The following is a 26,668-nucleotide window of genomic DNA, read 5'->3' as shown; positions in this document are numbered from 1 at the left end:
TAAAATGAAGATGTTATTGCAACTTTGTCACGGATCTCGATAATATTTATCGTTTTTTTTATGTCTTCATTACTCTGTGCAATAAAACAATTTATTATCTATGCACGGATAAATTATCTGTGACATTTTGCATAACTCGAATTTTTACACTTGATATTGAAAGTATTCCAACAAATTTCAATGCTAAATTGCTCAGCTACCCATATGAAGTCATTTATTATGTTTGTAAATGTTTACTGATAAATTGTTTATTTTAATGACATTTTTGTGCTGCACAAATTTAGCATTTCTACATTCATTATACTATTTACTACTTAAAAACAAATTAATAACTAATTTCTTTATTACACAACCAGAAAATTCAAAGAAGGCAAGATTATGTAGTGTAAAAAAGTGCGTTGATTTAACCTCCGTCCAAGATTTAATATATATATATAATAATCACTAATAAATTCTTTTTATTAAGTACTTAAATTTAATAACATTTTCTTGTTACTATCCACTTTATAATTGTCAAGAAATCTGACAGAAATTTTAATTCATTTATTCACACTTCGTTACATTCATACAAAACAAATAATTCATAAAAATTATAAGGAATGCAACGGGCGACCTTATCGCTAACAAGCGATCTCAACCAGACAGCCCTAGCAAGGAACAAACCAAATATTTTTTTTTTTAAATATAGAATCACCAACCCTAATCTAAAATAATACAAAAAACATTCGGAAATAAACTAAAAACTAAATGGTGAATCTAAAAGATTCATGAAATTTCATTCATTCAATATAAAAAAGATTTTCCAATGTCACGATTGAACAGGATTGGATCTGGTTAAGAAATATGTACTTATGCATAATAGTTGTTAGGGAGATAGCCAATCGTATGGAGTCCAGCAGATTCCACTTTATGGCGGAGAGCCTAAACGAATTATAATTTTGCACCTGTTCCTTTGTGACGTAATTCTTGAACAAGTCTATCAGCCGAAGCTATTCATTCATAGTTCAAATAGGTAAATACTAATACTTATACTAGTAGCCTATACCTAGACTAGCCGACAGCCAAAACATATATTACTAACGAAATACACACAAAACAATAATCACAACAAAATAATATAAAAAAACAATTGAAATAAAGGTAGATTTTACGTGTGTGTTGTGGTAGAAACTGGCCATGGTTTTATTAGGCTATGGAGCAGATGAGTTCCACAGCGCTGGACTTTCACACAGCACATTACTTCCCTTAAACCAGTGCTTTCATGAGGCTACCTCCCCACAGGGATGGTGATTTGATTGTTAAGGGCTATTCGAAAATGTATTAAAATTATTTGCAATAATAATTTTAGTTTTTCATTAACAATATTCTAGTTTATTGCCAGTTCTTCTCTTCCGTTCTACGCCCTTGAATTGAGAAATGGCAGTAAATGTAAAATTAGATTCATCTAATATTTAAACCTATATGAATAAATAAATTTTGACTTTGACTTGACTAGTAATTTCTTCCTACAACCTATAATTTAAGTTTCTTTATTGACCAATTTTCTTTTAATATTAAAAAAATTATGTATGATTCATGTGGAGCAATAAGAATTTTAAAAAAGCAAGTGGCACAGCACATAAAAGATATCAAAGTTAATAGAGAAGTTTTGAAGTTACCAACGCACCTAAAATGAGTTTGACATCAAGCCCGTATACTTAGATAGGTATTACACCACGATTGCGGATGCTTGACAAATAATCATTAATGATTATGTTCTGTCATCTGATCACGTCTGCACGATAACAGGTGAAATCCTTGTCTCTTATCGCTGTGATAACGCTGTTAATTGATTTCACTTGTTGGTTGTGCTACACATATGAATTAAAACTTAAATCAGTCGTCGTTTCAGGACTGGGCTTCAGATTTTTATATTTGTGATCTGTCAATTTAATAGGCTAGTAGCTGATCACCTGTCACACACGCCGTCGGCTTTTTGGGTCTAAGACAAGCCGGTTTCCTTCACCGTTCAAATGTTAAATGCGCTCATGGAAAGTCCAATAGCGCACAGCCGGGGTTCGAACCTACGACCTTCGGGATGTGAGTCGCACGCTTTAGCAAATAGGCCAACACTGCATTAGAACTTAATACGATATATATGTATTCATTTACAAAAGCCACTCGGCAGTCATACATGAAAAACTTAAGTAAATTGATAGTAACATAAGCAGCCAGTTTAAAACATATCAATAGTTCTTATAAAAACTGTTTTAATATTACTTAGTTTAAGTATATACAAACCATTTCATCGTTCAAGGAAAGAGCGTATAAATTCTTAACACTTGCGAGCCTTCTGGGAATGTGAGTGTCCATGCGCGATTGCCTCCTACTCCAAAAATAATATAGGCAGGTAAACTGACCACATATAAGTCCTGAGAAATACATCAAAGAAAAGACCGATGCTCTTTGATAAGCCGGCCCATCTTAAGTAAACTATAGGCATCAGTTTTCGCAGACAAAGAAACACCGCTTTGATAATTCCTTGAAACCACAGTAATATAATATTATCTTGTGTTTCATGATAAACTGTAATTGATATCGTGATCTCATTTTAAATGATATTGTTAAAATTTGATAAGCCAGGTTTTTTACCTAAAAATTTCCGTAAATTTATCTGATACTAATGTTGAAATTAGACAATTATCACTAATTTAAAATTCTCATTAAACGTAATTAATTAATCAATAAAGCATTTTTATTATTTAGATGATCCTAATTCTTGGGACTGATTTCCTCCGGTTTAAACAATTTACAAAACTTGGCGATTAAAAAGAGTGGCGGTGAGTTTCTAGCCAGTTCTTCTTGCCCGCTCTACGTTAATTGCGAACTGGTAGTAAATGTAAATTTAGAATCAATTTAACATCATTTCTATTGACGTACATAAGTGTACTATATGAATAAAGTTATTTTGGACAGCAAATACTATGGAGAGTGTTATGTAGAGTTATTTGGGTCCTCCCTCGTTTCTGTACGAGCCGTATTTACTCAAAATTTCATGGGCACGCTGATGGAAGTCTTCCACAGTTCCCTTCACTAGACATTACATTTTGTAATCTGTGAAATCGACCTCCCTCCCACAAAGACGCACCCAAACATGGGCTGCAATGACGGTCCTTTTTGGGCGTCATGTAGGCTCGTTTGTTGTATGCTATAAAAAAGAACTAAAAACAGTTAAGTAAGCTTCTTCATATTCTCATTGGAACGGAAAGAGAACTGGCAAGAACTGACTCGCCAAGTCAGATATTTGTCTTAAAATATACTTTAAATAACGAAAACTATATTAGTCGTTATAAAATTAACTAAGTAACAAATGGGCAGAAGGCTCATCTGATGTTAAGTGGTACCGCCCACGGGCACATTTGCAAGGATTAGAAGTACGTTGCCTTTTAGAATCCTCGCAATACACTACCTATACACCTTAACAAAATTCTACTGTCCTACTAAACAATTTATGTATCTATTTTCTATCAAGTCGATGATTGACTGCTTTATTTGGTAGAGGGTGAACGATTAGAGTACATATGTATTTTACATATATCTATATAAAATTCTTATGTAAGTATCAATTTGAAAAGGCTTACCTATTTATAATGAATTTCGTTACTCGAACTTCTGTAATTTAGTTATAATTGAAGATAGTAAACTATTTTTATCGTCCCGAGTGATATGGTCTGTAGGTCATATGTATTTTACTCATTGTTATATATTATGTACCCACCTGTGCCGCGTTGGCTTAGTGGCTTTAGCGTGCAACTCTCCCTGTGGTCGAAGGTTCGATCCCCGACTGTGCACTAATTTACCTGCCTATTGGAGATCATGAAATAGATACAGAAATCACAGGACGAATGATTTATTAATTTTATTTTATACATGTAGACTAAAACTATAATATGTACATATAATTTTAATAAAGCTATGTAAGTTTAGATAAGATATAAGATTATCAATATATCAAAAAAATGACGATCAAGTTTAACATAACCCATACATACCAGCTCTACGACAGGTTATTAGCACGCATTGTCTGAATATAGGTCACTTGAGGTGCAATGCGCACGCGCAGGGTGACAATGCCACACTTCCATGGAATATGGATGGACTATTATGTCTAAAATATCATGTTATTTACTTTTAAACCGTTTAAAAATGGACGTTATATGAAATAACCTGGATTTGGGATCAGTTTGAATATGAAAAATAAAAAATATAGCTTTATTAGAATTTTATTCCGGAAAAGCAAACATTCTCTGTGATTTAGCCAAATGTTCCATATGTAAGTACCTATGTACTAACTGTGGGCTAAGTTAAAAAACAACATACAGGCGAAATGAATTTTGGCAGCAGGTAACAAGGGGCAAAGGGGCAGGAGGTACAGGGAGCGTTCAAGTATTAGGTCACGCAATTTATGGAGGAGATTCAATCCCCGTCCCGCAACGTAACGTTTTACCCCAAACTCCTCCCCCCCCATTCGTTACTTAATACGCTCTCTCACCTTTGATATTGTGATACCGCCCGCCCATGGGCATTGTCAGAGGGCTCAAAACACGCAAGCTACGCAAATAAAGCGATCTCTATATTTTCTTACAATATCATCCCACAAGTTATGAAATCGTGGCTCCTCTAGCCATAGACACAGTTCTCGATGTATAGGAAGTGCTGATAACTACGAGGGCTTCGAGTTCTGAGTCATTTCTTTGTCCAATCGATTCTTTTGTGCTAGATACGTTTTATTATTTTAAACTCAGTAACGCTACAACCGTTTTAGGTCTAGGCCTCAGATTTTTCTATTCATCATCATGTTATCTAATAGGCAAGATGTGTGTCTGACACACGCCGATTTTTGTTCCTAATGTAAGCCGGTTTACTCACACTATGCGCACATAGTCCATAGATGCACGGCCGGGATCGAACCTAAGACCTCGAGTAGGTATGAGAGTCGCACGCATACTATATATACTTGATTTATTTACTGTCAAATGTGCAAATGTATTTAAAGACATACATAACTCGTGGCACACATACGTCTTTTCCATTTTATGAATTTTTGGCAGGTTTAAGAATAAGTTTTAATTTTTTATAACCAAGAAGGATGGCCTATGATTTGGCAGTAATAACTCGTATTCTTTTATCAACCCCCGTTTTCAATAGCGTTATTAGCAATCCTTATACCCATAGAACAGCTAAAAGGTGTTTGAAATTATTGAAATGACAACAAAATGCGGCCCATGTACATTACAATTAAATTGTATTATAGAACGTATTTATTACTAGACACGACAATTCAATGTTTCGTTATTACCAGGCGTCTCGAGTGGGCGATGCAGGGGGCGGCGAACGCGCCTGCGCCCTCCGCGGCCGAGCCTCCAGCTTCGCAACGTGAGTACATAATATAGGCTCAGATGTTAGTCACAAATGCGGACATGCGCAGCTTAACGTAGAATCTATGTACCTATGATACATAGGTATTTATTTATTTCTTTCTTGATTTCTGCGCATTCGATTCGATTTTCAATTTGTCTGATATCCGCTTCGTTTGGTTCGAAATTCGATTGACACGTTCTAAATTTAAAATTACATTTGCGTAGTCTCAGCTATAATCTTCGCATTCCTTCAACTGAGAGGTTGACACCAGCTATAAAGATTATCTTGACGCGTGCGATCACTACCGCTGTAATTTGACGTCTAATGAGCAATTGCCATGCGCTGAATTTGATATGCATTAAATTAGGTATTTAAAAGTGTTTTTTTTTTTAATAATATTGACTTACTAATACGTATGCAGTAGAAACTGTTAAATTGATTTACGTCTGTCAAAACGGAATATTAAAAATACCAAATAACTATATCAATAATCTATAACTTCAAGTATATTTAAAATTAATTACCATTCTTATTTTAAATATAAGGTTGCAAATTATGACTAAATATCTATATTTTTTTTAACTTAGTATTTGCTATTCGTTTTTTTAATTTATATTTGGAATTACAAAGTTCCTATTAACTTTAGATTGCAAATTTTCAAAGGCAATTCGTTCTTGTAATAAGTCCGTAAGATGGCGCAAAAGCAACTTAAAATATATTCTTTAATACCGACTGAAACTTGAAATATTAAATGAGGTATTCTAATAATTCTTTTCTACGACAGTTATTACGTAATTCAACTTATTTTAATGTGAATTTAACGCATCGTTTAGAAAAATCCTTGGCCACTCATTTTTATGGACCGATTTCTTAATACATTAGGTAGAAATAAATAAATGATTACATACTATGTTACGACAGTAGGTCATTATACGTAACATTACATTGAAGATTTAGGATTTGTTATAAATCTTTGATCTGTTGTATGATTAAATACACAAAATTACTATAGGAATTATTAAGTATCGTAAGTAGATCACGTGATCAGACACATCAGTGCCATAGGTGTTATTGTTAATAAACTCTGTTCTGTCTCTTTCTAACAAAGTGTAAAAACAGAGACGGATGCACTTAAAATAGTGCAATTCATATTTTGCTCTAAATAATTGGGTAATACAACCCATCTAAGGTCCATATTCTTATTCGAATCTCAAGTCGCAATATGTCAACTTTCATTTGACAGCTCCAGTTTGATTGACGTTTGTCCTAAGACATGCAGATATATATGTAGGTACTATGCGGGGTTAAACATTCCGATGCTCTTACGCAACATTCATTAAGAGCCGTTTGTTCAGCCGAGATCACTGGACCACCTGTATCCACATCGCCTTTACACAGATCTTTGACAAACAAAATATCCGGCCTTCATTAAGTACCTACTGTATATTTTCCATCTTCATAGTAATAAATCTTATACCACGTTATTTTGTACGCAATCCCAATTAACGAATATAGGTTCATACTGAAGTTTACGCAAAAGCACGAAGCGCTATTACTACTTCGCACAGTCTAAAAAGCACGTCATCTAACATTAAAACAAAAAACAATTATTCTAAAGATAAAGGCAAAGATAGAATACATAATATACATAAAAAGGTTCAGATAAAGGAAAAAATCATATAGGTATGTACATTAGGGTTTGTATGTGGAGTTTGCTCATGATGATTTAGCTCTATGGATATTCTTAACTAGTCTTTTTAAGCATATTCAGTGTCACCTTAAACAAGCCAAGGGTCAAATATAGATCGTTGTATTTCCGGGATACAATTTCTTTTTTTTGCATTTTTGTATAGTTGCTTTTGATATGCAACGTAAAACACGATTACGAGTTTGATAGGCGAGAACATGGAAGTCATTTTTTTCTAGAAGCGAGCTTCATTCAATCTTCATTTTTCTTCTGAAGCACAAGACCTAATCTTAACTTATAGCCATGAAATGTTAATTCTACATTTGAAAGGAAAGACCAAGAATTGTGCCTAAATTGCGTCAGGTCATTATCTGATAAGAATGCCCTCAATACATGTTTGTACACCGTATTGGGCGAACGACAAAACATTGATGAGATGAGCACTTCCTGAGGATAAGATAATTTGAAAGCATTTGTGTATATCTGTCCTAGAAAAATCGACGGCTCCAGGGCTGTATTGACTTTTCTATGTATCACTCGTACGGTGAAGAAGGTACATACCGGCATCAGACCTAAAATCGATGTGGCTGAGGCTAATCATCAACTTCTCTTTAAGGAATGATTATGAAACAGATGAAGAGGCTCCACAAAAAAAAATAACGCTTTTTACTAACACTTATTTTTACGTATAGTCTACCACGTTTAAGGAGGTTAGTTTTACTTGCCTATTAGATTTAGAAATGATCATGATACATAAATCTGAGGCCTAGACCTAAAAAGGCGCCACTAACTATATATAAAACTATACTGTATATAAAACTGTATACAAAAAAACAGGTTACAAAAGTGATTAGGCACAAGGCGGTCTTATCACTACCAAGCGATTTCTTCCAGGCAACCCCAATTTGGAACAATATAATTTGTGCATAAATAATTAACAAAAAAGCTCAAAATAGCAAATAACCTATAATGAAAATAAAGTGAAATCTAAAGATAAAACAAAAGAATAAATACATTAATTATGAAAATATGTATAAACAAAAATGTTAAAGATACTCCAAGGGTTTATTGAGTCAGAATTAGTATAAGTACTTAGTAGCTAATTACGAGGCAGAAGAAAAATGATTAAAACATTTTTTTTTTTCATAAATTTAATGACTGAGTTACAATCTTTTCAGTGGTAAAACAATTAATTCTTCTGTAGGTAGGTAGGTAGGTACATATTACTGACATAACTGTTTCGGCGTAATTCAAATTAAATAACATACTTATCGATTAAACATAAATAATAAACTTGAATCTGTAAACCTATGACAGTCCAATGTATTTGTTTAAAAATGCAACATCTACTGTGCGTACTGTACCAAACACGAAGGGTTAACAACCTACATACGTATAAGATTTTACGTGACAGCTTTTTAAATATATTCTGTGGATCCATGGTCTATACAAAGAAGCGTTTTTAAAGGCAGTTTTTGCCGGCCATCACTATGTGGAATCCGCTGTCTGAAGTAAATTCGACTTGAGTCCTTCGAGAAAAGAGCCAGTCTTTATAGACCAAACGTCCTTACGAGCTTTCTGGGATTGTAAATGTATATGAACGCTATCACTTGACATCATTATATCTCCTGAAGGAGTACACACACACAATAATGAGTTCAACACTTATTTAAACTTTGAGAAATCAATACGATTTAACCTCGAATACAAATACGTTTCAAACTCAAACTAATAAAAAAAAATAACTGTATTCATATAAGTTACAAAGTATACTCATGAACGTCAACGGGAAAGATGATGAAGAATTGATGCTAAATTTACATTTATTACCAAGAGTGTCAAGGGCGTAAAGCGGACAAGAAGAACTGGCAAGCAACTCTCCGCCACTCTTTTTAATCGTCAAGTTTTGAGTCATACAAATTGTTTGAATAAATGAACCCCAAGGATTAGGGTCATTGAAATCGTCAAAATCGTTTATTTTTCCTATTAAGGTATGGTTTAAAAATGTTTAAATTACAATAATTTTAGTTAAACATTACTGTAAATTCGATAAAACACGTAATTCCAAACTACATACATTTCCTACATTTAATCAAAAAACTAATATCAGTCCAAAAAACAAAGAAGTGTTGATATATTCCAACGGTAACCTAGTTTCGCGACAGGTGTTTTAGAATGCGCACGCTTCGCCTACCGCCATCTCTCGGGCCTTGAGAGAATCAATCGCTACGCCCCAACCGAATTAATTACTGTGAAAGTGATCGATTTGGAGTCATGTTAACTGTTCGTTCTAAGTCAGCCCTGTGTTTCGTCCGTGTTAATTCGGTCGTAGCACACAGCTGACTTTCCAATCCGAATTAATTATACTTATTTCTTTATATGTAATATGAGGCACATCATTATTAATTGCCGCCAATGAACACACATGCCAGCAATTAAATACTTGGTATGCTCTTTTCTTGAAAGACCCTAAGTCGAATTGGTTCGGAAATATTTCAGTGCTTCAAAAGATACTTGAAGATCATAGAAAAATAGCAGGACTTTATAATTCAGTGGCTTCTTCTAGTCTTCTTCCGTACAACATATATTATATAGTATCTCATATATTATATAAAAGTAACCCAAAGCATTTCGAATATCGAATATAAGTCACTGTTATAAATAGCAGCCGTAATAGTAAATGATTTTTAGCATGACAATCTGTGATGCTAAAAATCATTATTTCCATAATATCATCTCAAGCCATTTGCCAGTGAAACAAATCGCAGACCAGGTTGGCAAGTTATCCATAGGAAACAATTCTTGACTTTCATATCGTTCCTGAGATTAACGCGTTAAAAGAAGCAAACAAAGACAGATTGATGACATTATCTTTTCAAAAGCGGTGTTAATATAGCTTAGTTTGTTAATACTGCTAATTACACAGTTTCGACACAAATTACTTATTTTTTATAAAAAAAAAACATTTAAATATAAAAAACGATATTTAATCTTTAAAAGAAAAAACTAAATTGTTACTCTAACATAAATTTCCTCCCATTCTCTTTGGCGAGGTAGAAATATCAATATCATCATAATTAGTTTTATATTTAAATAAAATTGGCGAATTATGTAGGTACAATTAACATTTGTGTATATCTTGTCACATACGATGGAGGGATTAGAGATATTAATTCACTTCAATATAAATCATTCAAATGTTAACAACATTACTAATATTTTACTGCTTCGTTCCTACCGGTGAAATCACTCCCAAAAATGGTAAGCATCTAGTTGGTCACGAAATCAAAATGGCGTCGGTGTTAACGAATGCAAGTCAGGACCGCGCCTTCCGCGTTCATATCATAACGGGTCTTGATGCACTATTATTGATTTGTTATGGGTTATGAGGACAAATTCTGCACTTTATCGAGAGTTCCATATTCAAAATGACACTTGCTCGTACTGTACACATCGTGGGGAGGGGCATGGCTTAGTTCGGCTCAATGGCGGAATAATCGACGACATATTTCTAAATTGAGGGTCACTGTAAAATTATAATAAATATGTATATAGAATCTTTAGTACCTATATGTAGTTTTTACTTTATTCAAACAGACTGTGTCCATGTTTTAAAACAATTTGGATTCCCCCTCCCCAAGGGTCGCGACCCCCCTTGAGAAACTTGCTTGAGCAACGATGGACTAGATGTTATCTAGTAAAATTAATCCTTCTAAGCATAGATGTTTTACGTGAGACCACAGAGCAGAAAATCATCCGACAGTTGCCACCGAAATCCACATTTCTACCAAGTCAAGTGAAACCCAATTCTCTATAGCAATTCATTATGAAACGTTTTACGCAAATTAACAACAATGGCCACCAGAGCCAGCGAACCAAACGACACCATTGCTGTAACCACGTAATTGTCAATGGAGTGAAATGATGTCTTAGGATACGCAGTAATTCAGTACCGTTGACTTGGGCGTCACAGATTGTCATTCTAAAAATCATTTATTATTACGACTGCTATTTATAACAGTGATTTTTTATATCCGAAATTCGAAATGCAAACTTTTTAGTGTTACATTTTTTCAGTTTGAGTTAATCGTCGTTTGATTGCCTGCTAAGTTTCATCATCGGACATCGAGGCAATACGAAATCCTACTCATATAACAATATCCTAAAAAGCCTGTATTTGCTAGTCTTCTGGCAGTATCCATGGGCTGTATCACTTAACTTCAGATGAGCCTACTGCCAGTACTATATAAAATCTATTCCTTACCTTTATTCAGCCAAAATTATATATTTATTTTGTTAATACGGCATCATAAGTCCTCGTCAATCTGTCGATTCTATTGATATTAAAGATACATATTATTTATTCAAAAATATATATAAATCATTATCCTTACAGTACGCAACTAATGATGTCGGAAAAGCATTATATTTTCTTAAAATGTACCAATCAGTATTGATATTTAAAAATACTTACCTATGCTATATCTTAATTCCACATTATATGTAGCACATGAAGATTATAACAGTGTTATTTTGAATTATGCTCGCCACTCGACCGTTCGGACCACGACGTCCCAGTCATATCAAATTATGGTCACACCGTTATGTGTGCCGGTGTTGCAAGGTATAAAATTTTTTACTGGTGATAGGACGATTTAAATTCCGAATAAGCGGGAAGGAGGAAGTCACGGCATCTACCTGACACCTTTTCTTGAACTTGAGTGAACCTGATCTTTTCGATAGATATTTTTATTATTCATTGTATGTCCGAGATACTCACAACGTTTGTTACATTTTCTTCTTGTTCTCGTAATATCATAGCTTACTTCAGTAGCTTTTTACAATTCTTCATGGTTTTCCTTCTCCATTCGCTTTCTGCTAATGATTCTATTTCTTATATCCACCTTTTAATGTCTCTACCCCTTCTCCTCCTCCTTGGTCCTTTCCATGTTGTCTTTAAAGTCAACTTGCCAATGTAAATTAACTCTATAAGAAAATATTTGAAATTCTGTTCTTGAATTAAAATTATTTTTCAGTTAAACGTTCTTCACCTCATCTGACAGCATCATATCATTATTATTATCATGTAATAACTTATTTACTTCCCATAATATATTTATATTTAGTTTTGCTTACTAACAATTCAGTCTTAGTTGCCATATTAACATTGATTCGTAACCAAACAAAAAAAATATATTCCTTATTTATTAAAACTAATAAACAACTAGGAATGTGAAGCTTATGGCTAATAAGCGATCTCTTCCAGACAATCCTAGTAAGAAAAAAAGTGCATTAAATCAACAAAAACAAAAATTACAAGTAACACTGATAAATTATACAATTTACTCAATCACTGGCTCTGCAACCCAAAAAGGTCTCTGAATCTACCGAAGAAAACCTGGTACTGAACGCCAGATATTGGCAAGAGGTTCCAAAGAGCGAGGAGCGCTGGATAATTTATACGAAATAAAGCCACTGTGACCACGCACGCTGTAAAGCACGCGAAACGTCGGATAAATTTAAAATTATGTTAAATAATTATAAGTTTACAATAATACAGCTTCAATTCGGTAAAAAAGTTTTCTTCAAAATAAGTAAAACTTAATCTTACGGTTCATAAATTACATAAGTCACGATTAAGCAGGATAGTGTATATGGTTTAAGTGTTTATGTAGACGACTTATAAAAGAGGCTATGTTTAAATAAATATGTTTTTGCTGCTGTAAAGTTTCAGTATTCACACTTCATTTATTTTAGATTATTATTTTCCTGTTGCCTGAATCGTGTTGCCTTCCTAGTTACTTATATAAAAGATTTTTCTATAATTTAAAATCTATATTATATTTTCACGGACCGGATGTCAAATCTAATAAAAACGCCATTTCTAATAAAACAATTATAAGCAGTGTAATTCAACGAATGCACTCGAAATAAGCATAAAATAATTCCAGGAATTGAAATATTAGTTTCATCAGATTTAAAAACGCAAATGCTGTTGCGTAAACTTGTGTGTCACACCGAAATGAACACAGATCTTTTATTCACTGAAGTCTCATAATAAGAAAAGCAATATAAAGAAATAAAAAATGTGTGCTTGTACTAGTACGCACGAAAGATATGAAACTTCTTTATGACCTTATTTTTCGAAAAATTATCTACTATATGCAACTTTTCAGAAATTGGTTAAATATAGTTAAATAAGATAGTTTAACAAAAGGCTTTTATTACCATAGACATGAATACAAATAATACAATTATTTCATTTTACCTTATTACTACTAATATTATTACAGAACTTCATTTATTGTAACATAATTATTACTATAATTGTTTTCGTTATTATATATTTGTATGTGACGGTATATTTTTTTCCAACGCGGATAAAGAAGATTCAAAAAAAATCTAATATGCTTTATTGATGAAACATTTACAATTTGTTCGAGTATCAGATTTTTTATCGAACAGGGGGCTTTTGGATAGGACGGGACACTATGTTTTTTAAGTATAAGTACGCTCTCATCTTGAAGGACCCAAGTTGAATTGGTTCGGAAACACTACCTCTGAATAAGTTAATTTCTACATATTAACTATTGTTATTCTAATAATTTACGAATTAAGTCGAAATTCTTGTCTTTCATCATAATTTACATTAAAATATACAATGTCGTATTACGTTTTAATGCGACTTAAAAAGTATTTACTAAATTTGCGTTCAGCATTGAATGATCACGCTATCATCCTGTTAAATGTACAAACATTTAAACAGGTGTTGGTGTGATTATAAAAACAAGTAAGTAATAAATCAATATTATGTATCTATTTAATATATTTATTCACAATATTCTTATATATGTAATAATAACATTTAAAAATGGATAAATAGAATTTTTAATAATTCTTTAACGCTGACAGCATTACCTCGCTGTATTGTGATTCGTTGAACGAGGATAGCACAAGCTCTGGAGACACGTATACCAACCAGACACAGACTTATATCTTTAATTAGCGCCTGTGAACCCCACGGCCCAAGAATCTCGACTCCAAAGGGAACAATCCTCCAAATCTGAAGCCTGATGAGCTGGTTCTTTTGTCAGTAAATAGTTATGTTTCTTATCCCCATATAACTCCAAAAAGTGTGATAATCATGTCTTAGAAATGTAGGTAAATGATCCCTGTTGGTCAAAAACGTAAGATTGATACGGAAGTCATATTTTGGCTACGCTCCTAAGCTAACATCACCAATGTTAGGTGTTTCAAAGACGAGTTCTGGAAAATCTATTATAATATACCAAAAATAAATTATTTGATAAAATTCGCTTTTGTAGACATCAGAAATACTATCATTAAACAGGTTTCCGAGACAAGAACTGTTTAACATATAAAGTGATTGCAACGAAAATGCTATAAATAACTACATTTTACGTTCGTTAATGGCTAAGCTGAATTTAATAATGTAGAAATTCAGTAAGAAAGTTCAGTAAATTCTGATGATTTTAACTAATAAGTAATTTAAATATAACCTAATTTATTTATTTATTAACACTTCGTTGCATTACATAAAAGGAAAAAAAATAATTTGAGTGAAAAGCAACTGGCGGCCTTATCGCTTTAGAATTAATTTACTAAAAATATAATTTAATTTATTAGTCATCATTACCCCAAAGTTGGTGCGTTCCTTCAACGAATAAGTGTCGCAATACGAAGGTAATGCTGCCTTTTCAAAATTGTATTATTTTCTATTTACTAATTGTTAATTATTTGTATTATTACAATAGTTTAAAACAATTCTAAAAAGGATACATAAGAAAGTGTCCAACAATTACCTCTATTAAATGAATGACACTTCTTGTGTTCTATATTTTCACTTAGTGAATTAGTGTAAGTGCTATTTTAGCGCTAACACTAATTCACTACTTGGATTGTTTTTGTCCTTTTCATCATCTCACTAGTTCCCTGGTGTCAAGAATTTGAATAGCATCAACATTCACGTCATCATTCATTCCATTTGTGAGCTCCAGCAATTTTCTAAACTGCCTTTTACTTTGAAAATTTGAATGGAATGTATTATATTTATATATAGTAAGATTTGTCGTAGCAGGAAACTCGAAATTACATATATTGACAATGGGACTTCCCGCATCTCACATTAAATTTGATATAACATCCGCATGTCTCTACATCACAGCGAAAACAGAATTTGATAGAAGGATATGAAACCACTTACGTACGAAGATTGATTTAGCAAGTCTCGACTCTTACCCATAGTATATGACTTCGGGGACTACGAAACGGTGTTACGATACGGTGTAACACGCGCCCTTTCTCATATTACGTATTGCGTTTATATTTTTCAAAGAAAATGTAAGAATTTGTTCATAAGTTTTATTTATTTGTGTAATTATATCAAAGTTCAATAATCAAGATCGACTTAAGTCAAATCCAATGTTGGTCTAGTGGTTTCAGCGTGTCGTGTGGTCGAAGGTTCGAACCCTCATGCATTAACCAAATCAAAATCATTTATTCATTTAGGTGGCACAATGTACGCTTATGAACGTCAAAAAGAAATAAATATTAAATGTTAAATGCTTCTAATTTTACATTTACTGCCAGTTCCCAAATCAAGGGCGTAGAACGAAAGAGAAGAAACTCTCCGCCGCTCTTTATAATTGTAATTTTTATACATAAGTATGATTCTCATTATTCTATGTATTATTTGATAAAATCATCTTTATCTATACATTTTTTTTTTCTTCAAAATAATCCATTTTAACAGATATGATAAATCAACTGATATAATGAGGACATTTCATTGATATTTGTTTACGTTATCATAATATTTAATCGATTTTAAGATCTTTTTTTTTAAATTAGAACACAGCTATTCAAAATTCGAGCGTACTACTCCCTTAAAAGCCGGCTACGCACCCACTAAAATGGGTGTCTATAGGCTGCGACGACTGCCCTTTTTGGGCGTCCCGCAGGCTCGTTTGCCCCCTATAATATAAAAATGTGGATAAAAATATGGGAATTGAGCGCAGGATCTCACGGATATGAGTCGTACGCAAAAAAGACTTGCCAAACCGCAATACAAAGCAATAAGACATTACTAAATTTTGTTGTATTTTAAAATAAATATTATTTGGTAATGAAATTTCTTAAATGAAACACGATAATATCGACCGGATGTTTGTATCTAAAATCGCATTTACGACGAAAATGGATTCCGCGAATAAGCTGTTTTTTAATTAATAAGATTCTGACATTAACCTATGTTATATGACACCGTTTATGTATTGAAAACTATATACATAGGTCAATGAAAACGACAAAACTTATGAAGCGACATATTAGAAACAATTTTCCTTGATCTACCCGCTATATGTGACGAGAATACTTTTATCTGTTAATATTTGACAGACTTGAATAATGACAATGACAGTTATAATATTTACAGTTAGAAAAAATACAACTTGGTCTTAATTTACACCCATAGTATATTAATTTGGATTTTACTGACCTGCTGATATAAATTCATGATTCATTCGAAATATAATCATAATTATTTAACACTCAGAGCATCTTATATAATTTTTTTTTTCCATCACCTCTTAAGTGTCATGCGATCCCGCATAAGCACCAATACATTTTTTCTTAATCAACAACTTGTGCTATAAATACTTAATATATATAATAACTTCACCCCTATGTTGTTGACATATCCAAGTGATACACGATTGGGACAGTTTCTTTTAAAAACAGTCAAAGATAGGAACTCCTTCTTCTAAGGAGAAGAAGGCTTCTTCTTTCTTTCCAAAACAGTATCGCAAGGCTTCCAGCGATGACTAAATACGACTACGTGCAACGGAGAAGGTTGTTGGCGATACCACCTGCCTACGACGCCTACAAGACTATCCAAGACTATCGACATATTTATATGTATTTTAATATATTTTAATTCGTTTTCGACATTGTCGTACTGACTGTAAGGATAGTGTTTATATTGTAGTGTAAACAAAATCTCAAACAGGCTACAATAGTCCGCATCTCACTCATCAGGCGGGATTGTGAAACTTCTGTATGATAAAAATCCACAATGAATTGCATGTACACAAATCTACGTGCATGAATGAAAACCGAGATTATTTTGACGTGCGTATGATTCAGGGGAAAACCCAGTGGTTTTAGGTCACCACAGGACAATTAAGACTCACGCAGGCTAATAATAATTTTTGACTGGATTTATCACCTGCATAAAATATAAAGCTATAACGATAACACACAACATTTCTTGTGTGAAGCGTATTAGAATGATTAATCTGTGTATAAAGTCCATTCAATTGTGAATTTATCGATCTGGGTCGAATATAAATTTATAAAATACTTCATTTAATAAAAATATACTATACCTATATTAATTTCATCTCGGTCGTAAGTATTTTTTTAAATTTGCTGATTGAAGTCGTCGTCTGGTACAAATGTGCTTCCAATGATTTTCGGTGAGAGAGGTTTTTAGATAATTACATATTCCTTGTACTGTTACGATAATATGCATATTACACCTATACCATTGTACTATGCCATAATGTTTTTCTACGTGCTTTAGACTATACGAAGTCATAAAATGTTATATGTCAAACCATTACTGCAAAACTTAAAAAATGTGGTTCGTTGTGTGTAGCCATATTTTTGTGTTTGATTTGTATCCCGGAAAGCGTGATAATGATGTGAAAAGGATGTTCATTTCAAATGTTATTTTCAATACACAGTCAAGGATAAATTAGTAAGGTTTAAAAAAAATATTTTCTTCAATTAAAATGGATGTAACTCTATACATTTATATATTCAATTGCTTTATATATACACTAATTAATCTTGTCTAAGGTTCTCAGTGAGTCATGACTGAAGATTCTCATGAGTCTGATTTCGGGGATTCACAAAATTCTGTTCCTAAAACAAGTGTCATTTCAGTTTGAACTGAAATATAACAAAATCATGAAACCTTTCAAGTTCCACGAAGTTATCTACATGTGACGTCGTACTTTGACGGTATTGATTTTTCTCCGACCAACCACCGCCCGCGTTCAATACACCGCGCCTTTGCGGATATTATCTACTAGCAGTTACCTGCGAGTTCTTCTGCGTAGTTTAAAAGTATTCTTTTTACTATATAATAAATTGAACACTATTCCTTATTATTATTATTACCATGTAAGTTGAGAAGACTCAACTAATAATTATGATTAGTCGAGTACGTAATAATAATAATTGAAAATTAAAAAAATAAAAGTTCGGTCCCTTCGGTAGTGTCCCTTTATGCTAGGCATTCCCTCGCTATATATTTCAATGCCAATTCAAGTCACCGGTACTAAGCAGAAGCCACCTTTCTAATTGGCATTTACGACATAAAAATCACTTCTAAAAAAAACAAACATCGATCGGGCACAAACAAAGTTGGAAAAAAGTCTCTTATATTTGAGCCGTTTATCAGCCACCAATGACATAGGTTTGTTTAAAAGCTTTTGATGAAGATCTTTTAATATGTGATTTATAATATGTACGATACTGACTATAAGTTAGCTATAGCAAGCTTAGCAAGCAGCAAATTATTTTTTCACACCTTTTTCCCGGTGGTGTAGGCAGACACAATGGATCTCCACTTGTTACTCTTCTGGCATACCTCTCTTGTTTCATCTACTTTCGTGACATAGCATATATAGTGTGGTTTATCTATAATAATTTACCGTAACGGCCACGACCGACAGAACATCAAAGTCCAATTGATAAAAAATAATAAAAGTTATCTGTCATTATCTCTGTTTAATCCTTGTTCTTAGCGTAGTATGAGCTGTATTGATTATTTCATTTGAGACGCGATTTCTTATCTGAGTCTATTTGAGTTTCAAACGACGTGTCCCTTGCCGTATTTGTGACAATAGGCCCTATGATTCACGCTTAAAACATTCTTAACTAAACGCGCTAAATGTAACTTTACTAATAATTATTGATCCAAACCTCTTACCGTACCAGGTCGATTTTTAATCTATTAAAACGATAACAGGAACTACCATAACAATAAACTCTGTTCTAATACATTCGTCAGAATCGACTGACTCATCTATTGTCAACTTTTCTTGGAATAGGAAAATGAAAGCCGCCCGCGGTATTCAAACATTGAACATCAATTGTAAAAGGCTCGTTTGTTGTTACAGAAATCAAAGCAGAAGTCATCAGTGAAGCAAAATTTGATGCTGACGAAATGAAGATCGAAACACGGGCCACCAGAACCATGAGTATTGATAGCGATAACCGCTCGGACAGGAGCGATGAAGAGGATTGCAGAAGAGCTCGCAAGAGAGCAGCTTCGTCTTCACCATCGCCCATGCCTCTAGATAAGAGGACAGCGCGTTTTGAATGCCCAAAATGCGTTCAACGCTTTGATTCTATGAACGCCTTTGACATCCACCGATTCACCGCTCATGGCGATGAAGCTAAGACAAACTATGATGAGTATGGCTTTGGTGATTTAGCAAATAAAAAGTTCTCCGATATTAATAGAAACATTGGTGAACGCCATCTGTATAGATGCGAATTTTGCTCTAGAGATTTCCCTTGTTTACAAGTTTTGGATATACACCGAAAGACGTGCTTGTCTACCCGAATCCCTAGTCCAGAGAGAGACCGTCGGGAGGACTTTTTTGCTAAGTTAGATCTAAGAAATAGATCTTTTGGTATTCCTGGAACCCTAACACCGCCTATGGAGAGATTTACTCCGAAATACGATGACGCACATTTAGGGAATGGCATTAGACATATTGATGCTGCAAGGGATTTGGCTGACATTCAATCCATATTAAATGTCACATCTGCAAGTAGTCTTTTAGAAAGATTAACAGGAACAAGAGTGGCATTAGAGAGCTCTGTACTCACTCCCCCGGATACCGCATCAAAAGAACGGGAACCAGAAGAAACTCAAGATAATTTTGCTGCTGAGTTCAGGCGTATGAAACTTCGAGGAGAATTTCCTTGTCGCTTATGTCCTGCTAAGTTTCCAAATCTTCGAGCTTTGAAGGGTCATAATAGAGTTCACTTAAGCGGAACTGGTCCTGGTCCATATCAGTGCAATATGTGCCCTCATGCGTCTCTCGATAAAGCAGCCTTAGTGCGCCATATGCGGACACATAACGGTGACAGACCATACGAATGTGCCGTCTGTAACTATGCCTTCACAACTAAAGCAAATTGTGAAAGACACCTGCGAAACCGCCATGCCAAGGTTACACGCGAAGACGTGAAGCGGTCTATCATTTACCACCCTTCAGAAGATCCAAATAATGACGAAGTAAATTCGAAGCTTGCACGGGAAGAAGTAAAAAGGTCTCTTGCATTCCACACACCTGATATTGAAAGGCGCACCGACTCCACAGGTCGTGATACTCCTTTAACTCATTACTCTCCAACATTTATCGCTGACAGGCACCCGGTCACTTCATTAGTTAAATCTTTACCTGAAACACCAACGCTAACACCTAGAGAATGTGACCAAACATTGCCGAGAATTAAAGTGAAAGGTATCGGTCAACTGACACAAATACCGGAATTCAGAACACCTGATGTTACATTTAAAGCAAACGAAATACATTCAGAAACTTACAACGAAGAAACTCCTGTTGACTTGAGTACAAGTGACAACAACAGTTGCGATGTCCTTGACCTAAGCAAGAAGAAACGAGATGCTGATGACGACGAACCTAAAGTTCAACCGCGACCTACGTTTGATTCCACAGCTGCGGCCACTGCTGCTGCCTTTGAGAAAACAAGGTTCCTTTTGGCTCAGCAAAGACTCTTTGAAACCGCTCTACCGAAGTTAGATCCAGCCTACTATGCCTCGCAGCTCTCTCAATTATACGCTGGTGCAGTACCCGGCTTGCCTGGACTGCCTTTGCCGCCATCATTTCCTTTAAACCCTTATTTTCTTCAATCTTCCATCTTTCCCAACCCGACTGATTCGCAAGAACTTGCCGAAATCAAACAGCGTATTCAAAAAGAGATAATTCGTGGCTTAAGCATGTCAGGCGGAAGACTCGTTTCGACAGAGCAAGAAATTCAGCCTAAACAAGAGCCAGAGGAAGAAGACCAGAAGCCTTTGCAAGTGTCCACAACGCCTACACCCCCGCCCCACCCTGAATCTCCGCAACATAATAGTGTGCCACAAAATGATCCAATTAAAATGGTTATAAAGAATGGTATTCTAATGCCTAAGCAAAAACAACGTAGATACCGCACTGAACGCCCATTCTCATGCTCACAGTGCTCCGCTCGTTTCACATTGCGCTCAAACATGGAACGTCACGTCAAACAACAACATCCGCAACATTGGAGTATAAGACGGCCAACGCCGAGAGCGCCACCACCGTATCCTGGTTCTGAAAACCTAGCTGATCGTGTGAAGTACGCCCTTTTGGCTAGACACCTTGAAAGACCAACACAACTAGACCGATCACCCATAAGAAGAGACTCCGACGAAGTTGCTGATAACGAAGAAGACGAGGAGGACGCTTTAGTTATTGATGAGGAACCGGATGAAAAGATAGATGAACATTCCGCTGCACATCGAGCTGCAGCTGAAATATTAATGGCGACGCGGCAACAGGAAATTAACAAAGACTTTGATCTAAAAATAGCTGGAAGCCTCATTAACAAGCCGTTACCTATACCTTCGGAGAAAACAGAAAGTATTCCATCAAGTCAAGATGTGGCAGTAGTGCCAACGCGGTCTGATGAAGAAGAGGATGAAGAAGGTCTGGTTGCTTCTACCAGTGAAGGCAATAACTCTGGCAGCGATGAAAACAAGTAAGTATTTTTATTATTGATACAACCTAAAAACTGTGGACTCACAAAGTTATTTAATATACATATTCTAAAAAATCAAATACATAATCTAGATATGCTTATGATGTATTATAAATTCCAGATCGGAGTCCGACACAAACCTGCCACCAAAGAAAAAATCAGCCTACAGTCTCGCGCCAAATAGAGTCTCTTGTCCGTACTGCCATCGCAAATTCCCTTGGTCCTCTTCCCTCCGGCGACACGTCCTCACCCATACGGGCCAAAAGCCTTTCAAATGTCCCCACTGTCCTCTCCTCTTCACAACTAAATCCAACTGCGATCGGCACCTATTGCGAAAACACGGAGGCTCGGCTAAGGCTATTTTGGCAGAACCAATTCCTGTCACACTCCCAACGCCGAATGACACCAGAGCAGTACCCGAAAGACCATTCAAATGTGCCACCTGTCCTACCAGCACATTTTCCTCAATGGAGACGTTGAAGAAGCATATGTCTTCGCGTCATGGCAGCGGAGAATCGCCTCCATCGCCATTGCCAGAGGAAGAATCTGATGTTGGGCTCGTTTTCAAATGCCACCTGTGTGAAGCGGCTTTTGGTGACAGGAATGGGGCTTTGGGGCATCTGTCATCCAATCACACGGTGGAGTACGAGCAGTTGGTGTCAAAGGGTGCCTTGGATGCGGCCAGCGATAGAAGCGAAAGCGCTGACGATGATGATAGGGGAAAGTTTCCAGATCATGCCAACAGAAAGGTATGTTGAAGTATCACTTTTAGGTATTAACTAAAACATGACAGTACTTCATTATTCTTTAAAATTTTATAATCTAATAATATATCATAAATAAAACTCAAGCATCTTATCTTAATCAGTATAATACCTAAATTTCAGGTGGTATGCGCATTCTGCGTGCGTCGTTTCTGGTCAGCAGAGGATTTGCGCAGACATATGCGCACACACTCCGGTGAACGACCTTTCGCCTGCGACCTCTGCAGGCGCCGGTTCACCCTCAAGCACAGCATGCTGCGTCACCGCAAGAAGCATCGCGAAGAGGCGACTGACGACGAAGAGACCACTCCACCTGATACGCCCATCGATGCCTCTAATGGGTAAGTACTGTATTTTTATTTATTTGGACGACAGAAAACTGACAAAATGGGTTCCGGTATTGTTTTAAATATATACGTTCAAAATTTAGTTTATTTCAATGTTTAAATTATTTTTAAAAACAAATATGAAATTGTTTTTTCGCGTATGAAATTTTTTTATATCGGGCAATAATGCTTCATAGTGATCTATCTTACAAGTTCATATTTTCAATGTGTATGAATTTAATAGTATTTTTCATTTTAGTTACCGTTACCAAGACGACGAAGGCTCCGGAAACGAGATCCCAAACAACGTGAACAACAACAACTCACCTCCTTCGCTGCCCTACGATAAGAAAATCAAGCTGGACATGTCCCGGAAGTACTCCTCCGAGGAAAACGAAGGCGAAAACGGAAGCGACCTCATCGGTAAGCTTCTAGGAATTCCGGACAAGACCATCATCAATAAACTTCTCTCATCCGCCGACGAAGCTGCTAAATTCCTGGGAGTCAACAAATGAGAGTACGCTTTAGTCCTCGTCACCCCAGCCAGACTCATTCTGGCCCCGCGAGGACTAAAACTAAACTTGAGTACAGCGCCACCTAGTGGCGAGTAGCGGCATCGTGTCCTCTTAAACACTAAAAAATACATTAATTTATTTACAATTAAGTGTGATAAATTCGTATAAGAATAAGAGGTTTCCTGTATTATACACGTTTAGATTTCTTATGCTTTAAACAACGAACGAGTGACATCGATTCAACGCCATCTACCGCGTAATTATCGCTTCGGGTGCCTTTACATGCCTTATATAATCTATACCGTCCTCAATGCCTTGGGTTACGAAGTTGTGCCAGTTTTTAAAGTACATTATAAAATTTAAGTAACACTAACACGTTTGCATTTCCATCTAGTCGTCTCTCTTCATCCCATCCTATTCTGAAAGCCCAAATCTGTCTAGTCAGTCATTAATTGTGCTTACCAAACAGTTTCGAATAAGCGTAACTCTTAACCAACCTACCAATGAGTAGAGTTAAGGTAGTCTTAATTAATAATATTTTCTATCTTTTTCAATAATAGCGTTAGTTCCTACGGCGATTTACCAAAACCCCGTAAAATTTCTACGTTCTTTTTCAGAATGTAAATAATTATAATGTAGTCGTGTTTAGTGGTAGTTCTATAGTCTATGGTTATTGTGCGGGGTTTCTGTTCGCGATGTACCGGTAATGTTTATAATAAGTAAACTTTATTTTGCTCAAATTTATGGCATTTCTTTTAAAACAAAGACTAAAATTATTTAAGAAGTTAGGATCTCGTGTTTATTATAATTGTGTAACCAAAGTTTCGGTGGACTTTAAACCATCAGTAATTTTTTTGACAATTTTTAACTTTTCGTTACTTTGTTATTGAAAGATTTATTTTTTTAATTTTTGTATAGTAAATAAGTATTTTGGTGCAGCAATATTATTAGGTGGGTTAAAAACTCGATAGTTTTAAATTATAATTTAGTTTTAGGGATTTCAGTCTCCTTCGTGGATTGACGAATCATACGCTAGAATATACCTAAGTCCAAAATGCTTTGTAATATATTAAACGCATATAATATACCAAATATACAGAAAATTATCTAAGCTATGAGCGTAGTGTTTAAGAGATAATTATTAATATATTTCTGTGTTTCGCTTCAAAGAGTTAAGCAATAATAATCTGTGTACTTATTAAATGTCAAAATGATACCAATTCATGTAACTGTCACTTTAAGTTTAAATAATGACAATCCTGCTTACTGTCAATTATAGATAATGTAATTTATTTTTATTCTGTTAAATTTAGTATTCGATAATGTTCCGAGAATTAATGTTATGTGTTAGAATAATCTCGTAAATTAAGGGTAAATTTAAGGAATTTTGGCAACACCGCTTGGCCTTTGGATAGTAGTGTGTTATTTACTATTACCTAGTATATAGCTAGTTAAAGATATACAAGATGCATGACATATTCAATATTATATACTTAATTATGTAAGCGTATTTACTATGATTCACTTTTGCCTCTCTTCATGCAATATGAGTGTTTTTAAGAATTTTTGTGAAATACATTATGATTTATAATACAATAAAGATGTATTGCTTTAGTTGTTTGTATCATTTAGTCATTAAAATTGAACCCTGGTAAAAATTCATGCACAGTTATTAAACTAGATTTAATTACTAATAAATTAGACAACGGAAAAAAATATCTTAAATTTTAAGTTAGTTATATGATGTACCTGTACAGATTAATGCATTGGCGTTTTAACTAAAAACATGTTTCAAACAAACAAACAAAAATATCTTTAATCATATTGGTAAACAAGTACACTTATGAACGTCAAAAAAATTAAATTATTTGTGAATTTACATTTACTGCCAGTTCTCAAATCAAGGGCGTAGAACGGAAGAGAAGAACTGGCAATAAACTCTCCGCCACTTTAATCGCCATGTTTTTTTACACAACTTTTGCAAGGAGCCATTACACCATGTTTCATATGACATCTAAAATAAACAAGAATAATAAAATCAATTAAAAACAAAGATTTGTCCTCTATCAGCAGGAGGCATGGTGAAATAGGAGCACGCACTTACATTCTAGTGGGAACAACACGCAAATATGTAGTGGAAACAAGTAATATCACTGCATACACGAATTCAAGTAGGACCAGTCACCACAAGTAGTCGTTCACGAGTATGACGCATGGCCAGCCATCGGCTCCCTCGCCATATTTTAGGGAGAGGGACAACCCGACGCATGGACGCCGCGACAAGCTCACTTTAACTACTTACAAATTTACTTTATACTAACTTAACTGACTAAAATATCGTGGCATAGTTATAATAATGTTGCTGTTTATTTTAATTTGATAAAAGATAAGCAAATTCATACTCGTTCTTTTCGAGAGGCTTGAAACCTTGGCGTTGCGTAGAGGTGTAGGGACTCTCCATGTTCTACCGCTATGGTGTGTGTTAAGAAGAGTTCGGATTTATCGGCTACAGGCAAAATAAGTAATACAACAGACGCATTACAAGGCATTATGTGCCGCGCACCAACACCCTTTGAAGGATTATGGAATCAATTCGACATAGGCCTCATCAACTAAACAGCGTTCCAATTCTTAAAAAGCTGCATTGCAGCCTTGTGGCAGTCCATGGGAGGCGGTATCAAGTAAACCAACTGTCTTTTGCCCTGTTTTATAAAAAAAAATAAAGGCAAAAGATGAAGAGTAGGTAACCGTGCCTGAGTACGATAAATTGAAAACCTAAAATAAATAATTATAAAAAAAAATTATTGGCAGCTTCGAGAATGTTTTAATAGTAAGGTTTGGTGTCTCGGGGGATTGGAGGTGCCAAGTGAGTTTTGCTGCCGGAGTTGCAACTAAGTATAAAAAAATATATTATATTTTCTACTGTTCTATTGGTTGTTAGAGATGTGACATTCTGCATAAAAAATCGATGTTACTTAATGGATTGATTCCTAATTTTTTAATTTTAATGTTTTAGAATAATCAGCTTTGAAATTATTAACCTATTTCTTATTTTATTTTCGTTATTTTAAAACCGTAAAAACTTAGCCGCTATATGGCTTGCATAATGCCTATGCTTTGTTACGC

General features: G+C 34.8%; 1 protein-coding gene across 2 annotated transcripts in view; it reads left to right on the top strand.

Annotated features, from left to right (window-relative positions):
• LOC110995980 overlaps window positions 1-25,156 on the top strand; it is a 28,991-nt gene extending 3,835 nt beyond the window's left edge. The window contains exons 2-6 of one of the 2 annotated variants that reach the window (XM_045632487.1): window positions 5,342-5,415; window positions 19,297-21,937; window positions 22,059-22,686; window positions 22,825-23,042; window positions 23,287-25,156. In XM_045632487.1, the coding sequence (XP_045488443.1) occupies window positions 5,358-5,415; window positions 19,297-21,937; window positions 22,059-22,686; window positions 22,825-23,042; window positions 23,287-23,542 (3,801 nt within the window). In that variant the 5' untranslated portion in view covers window positions 5,342-5,357 and the 3' untranslated portion in view covers window positions 23,543-25,156. The remainder of the gene's footprint in view (window positions 1-5,341; window positions 5,416-19,296; window positions 21,938-22,058; window positions 22,687-22,824; window positions 23,043-23,286) is intronic. The other variant, XM_045632488.1, reaches the window with a different exon arrangement.
• Window positions 25,157-26,668: the final 1,512 nt, after the last annotated feature.

This window comes from Pieris rapae, chromosome 20 (genome assembly GCF_905147795.1).
Source record: "Pieris rapae chromosome 20, ilPieRapa1.1, whole genome shotgun sequence".
In the NCBI taxonomy this organism is placed as follows: Eukaryota; Metazoa; Arthropoda; class Insecta; order Lepidoptera; family Pieridae; genus Pieris; species Pieris rapae.
This window is presented reverse-complemented; position numbering and strand designations above follow the sequence as displayed.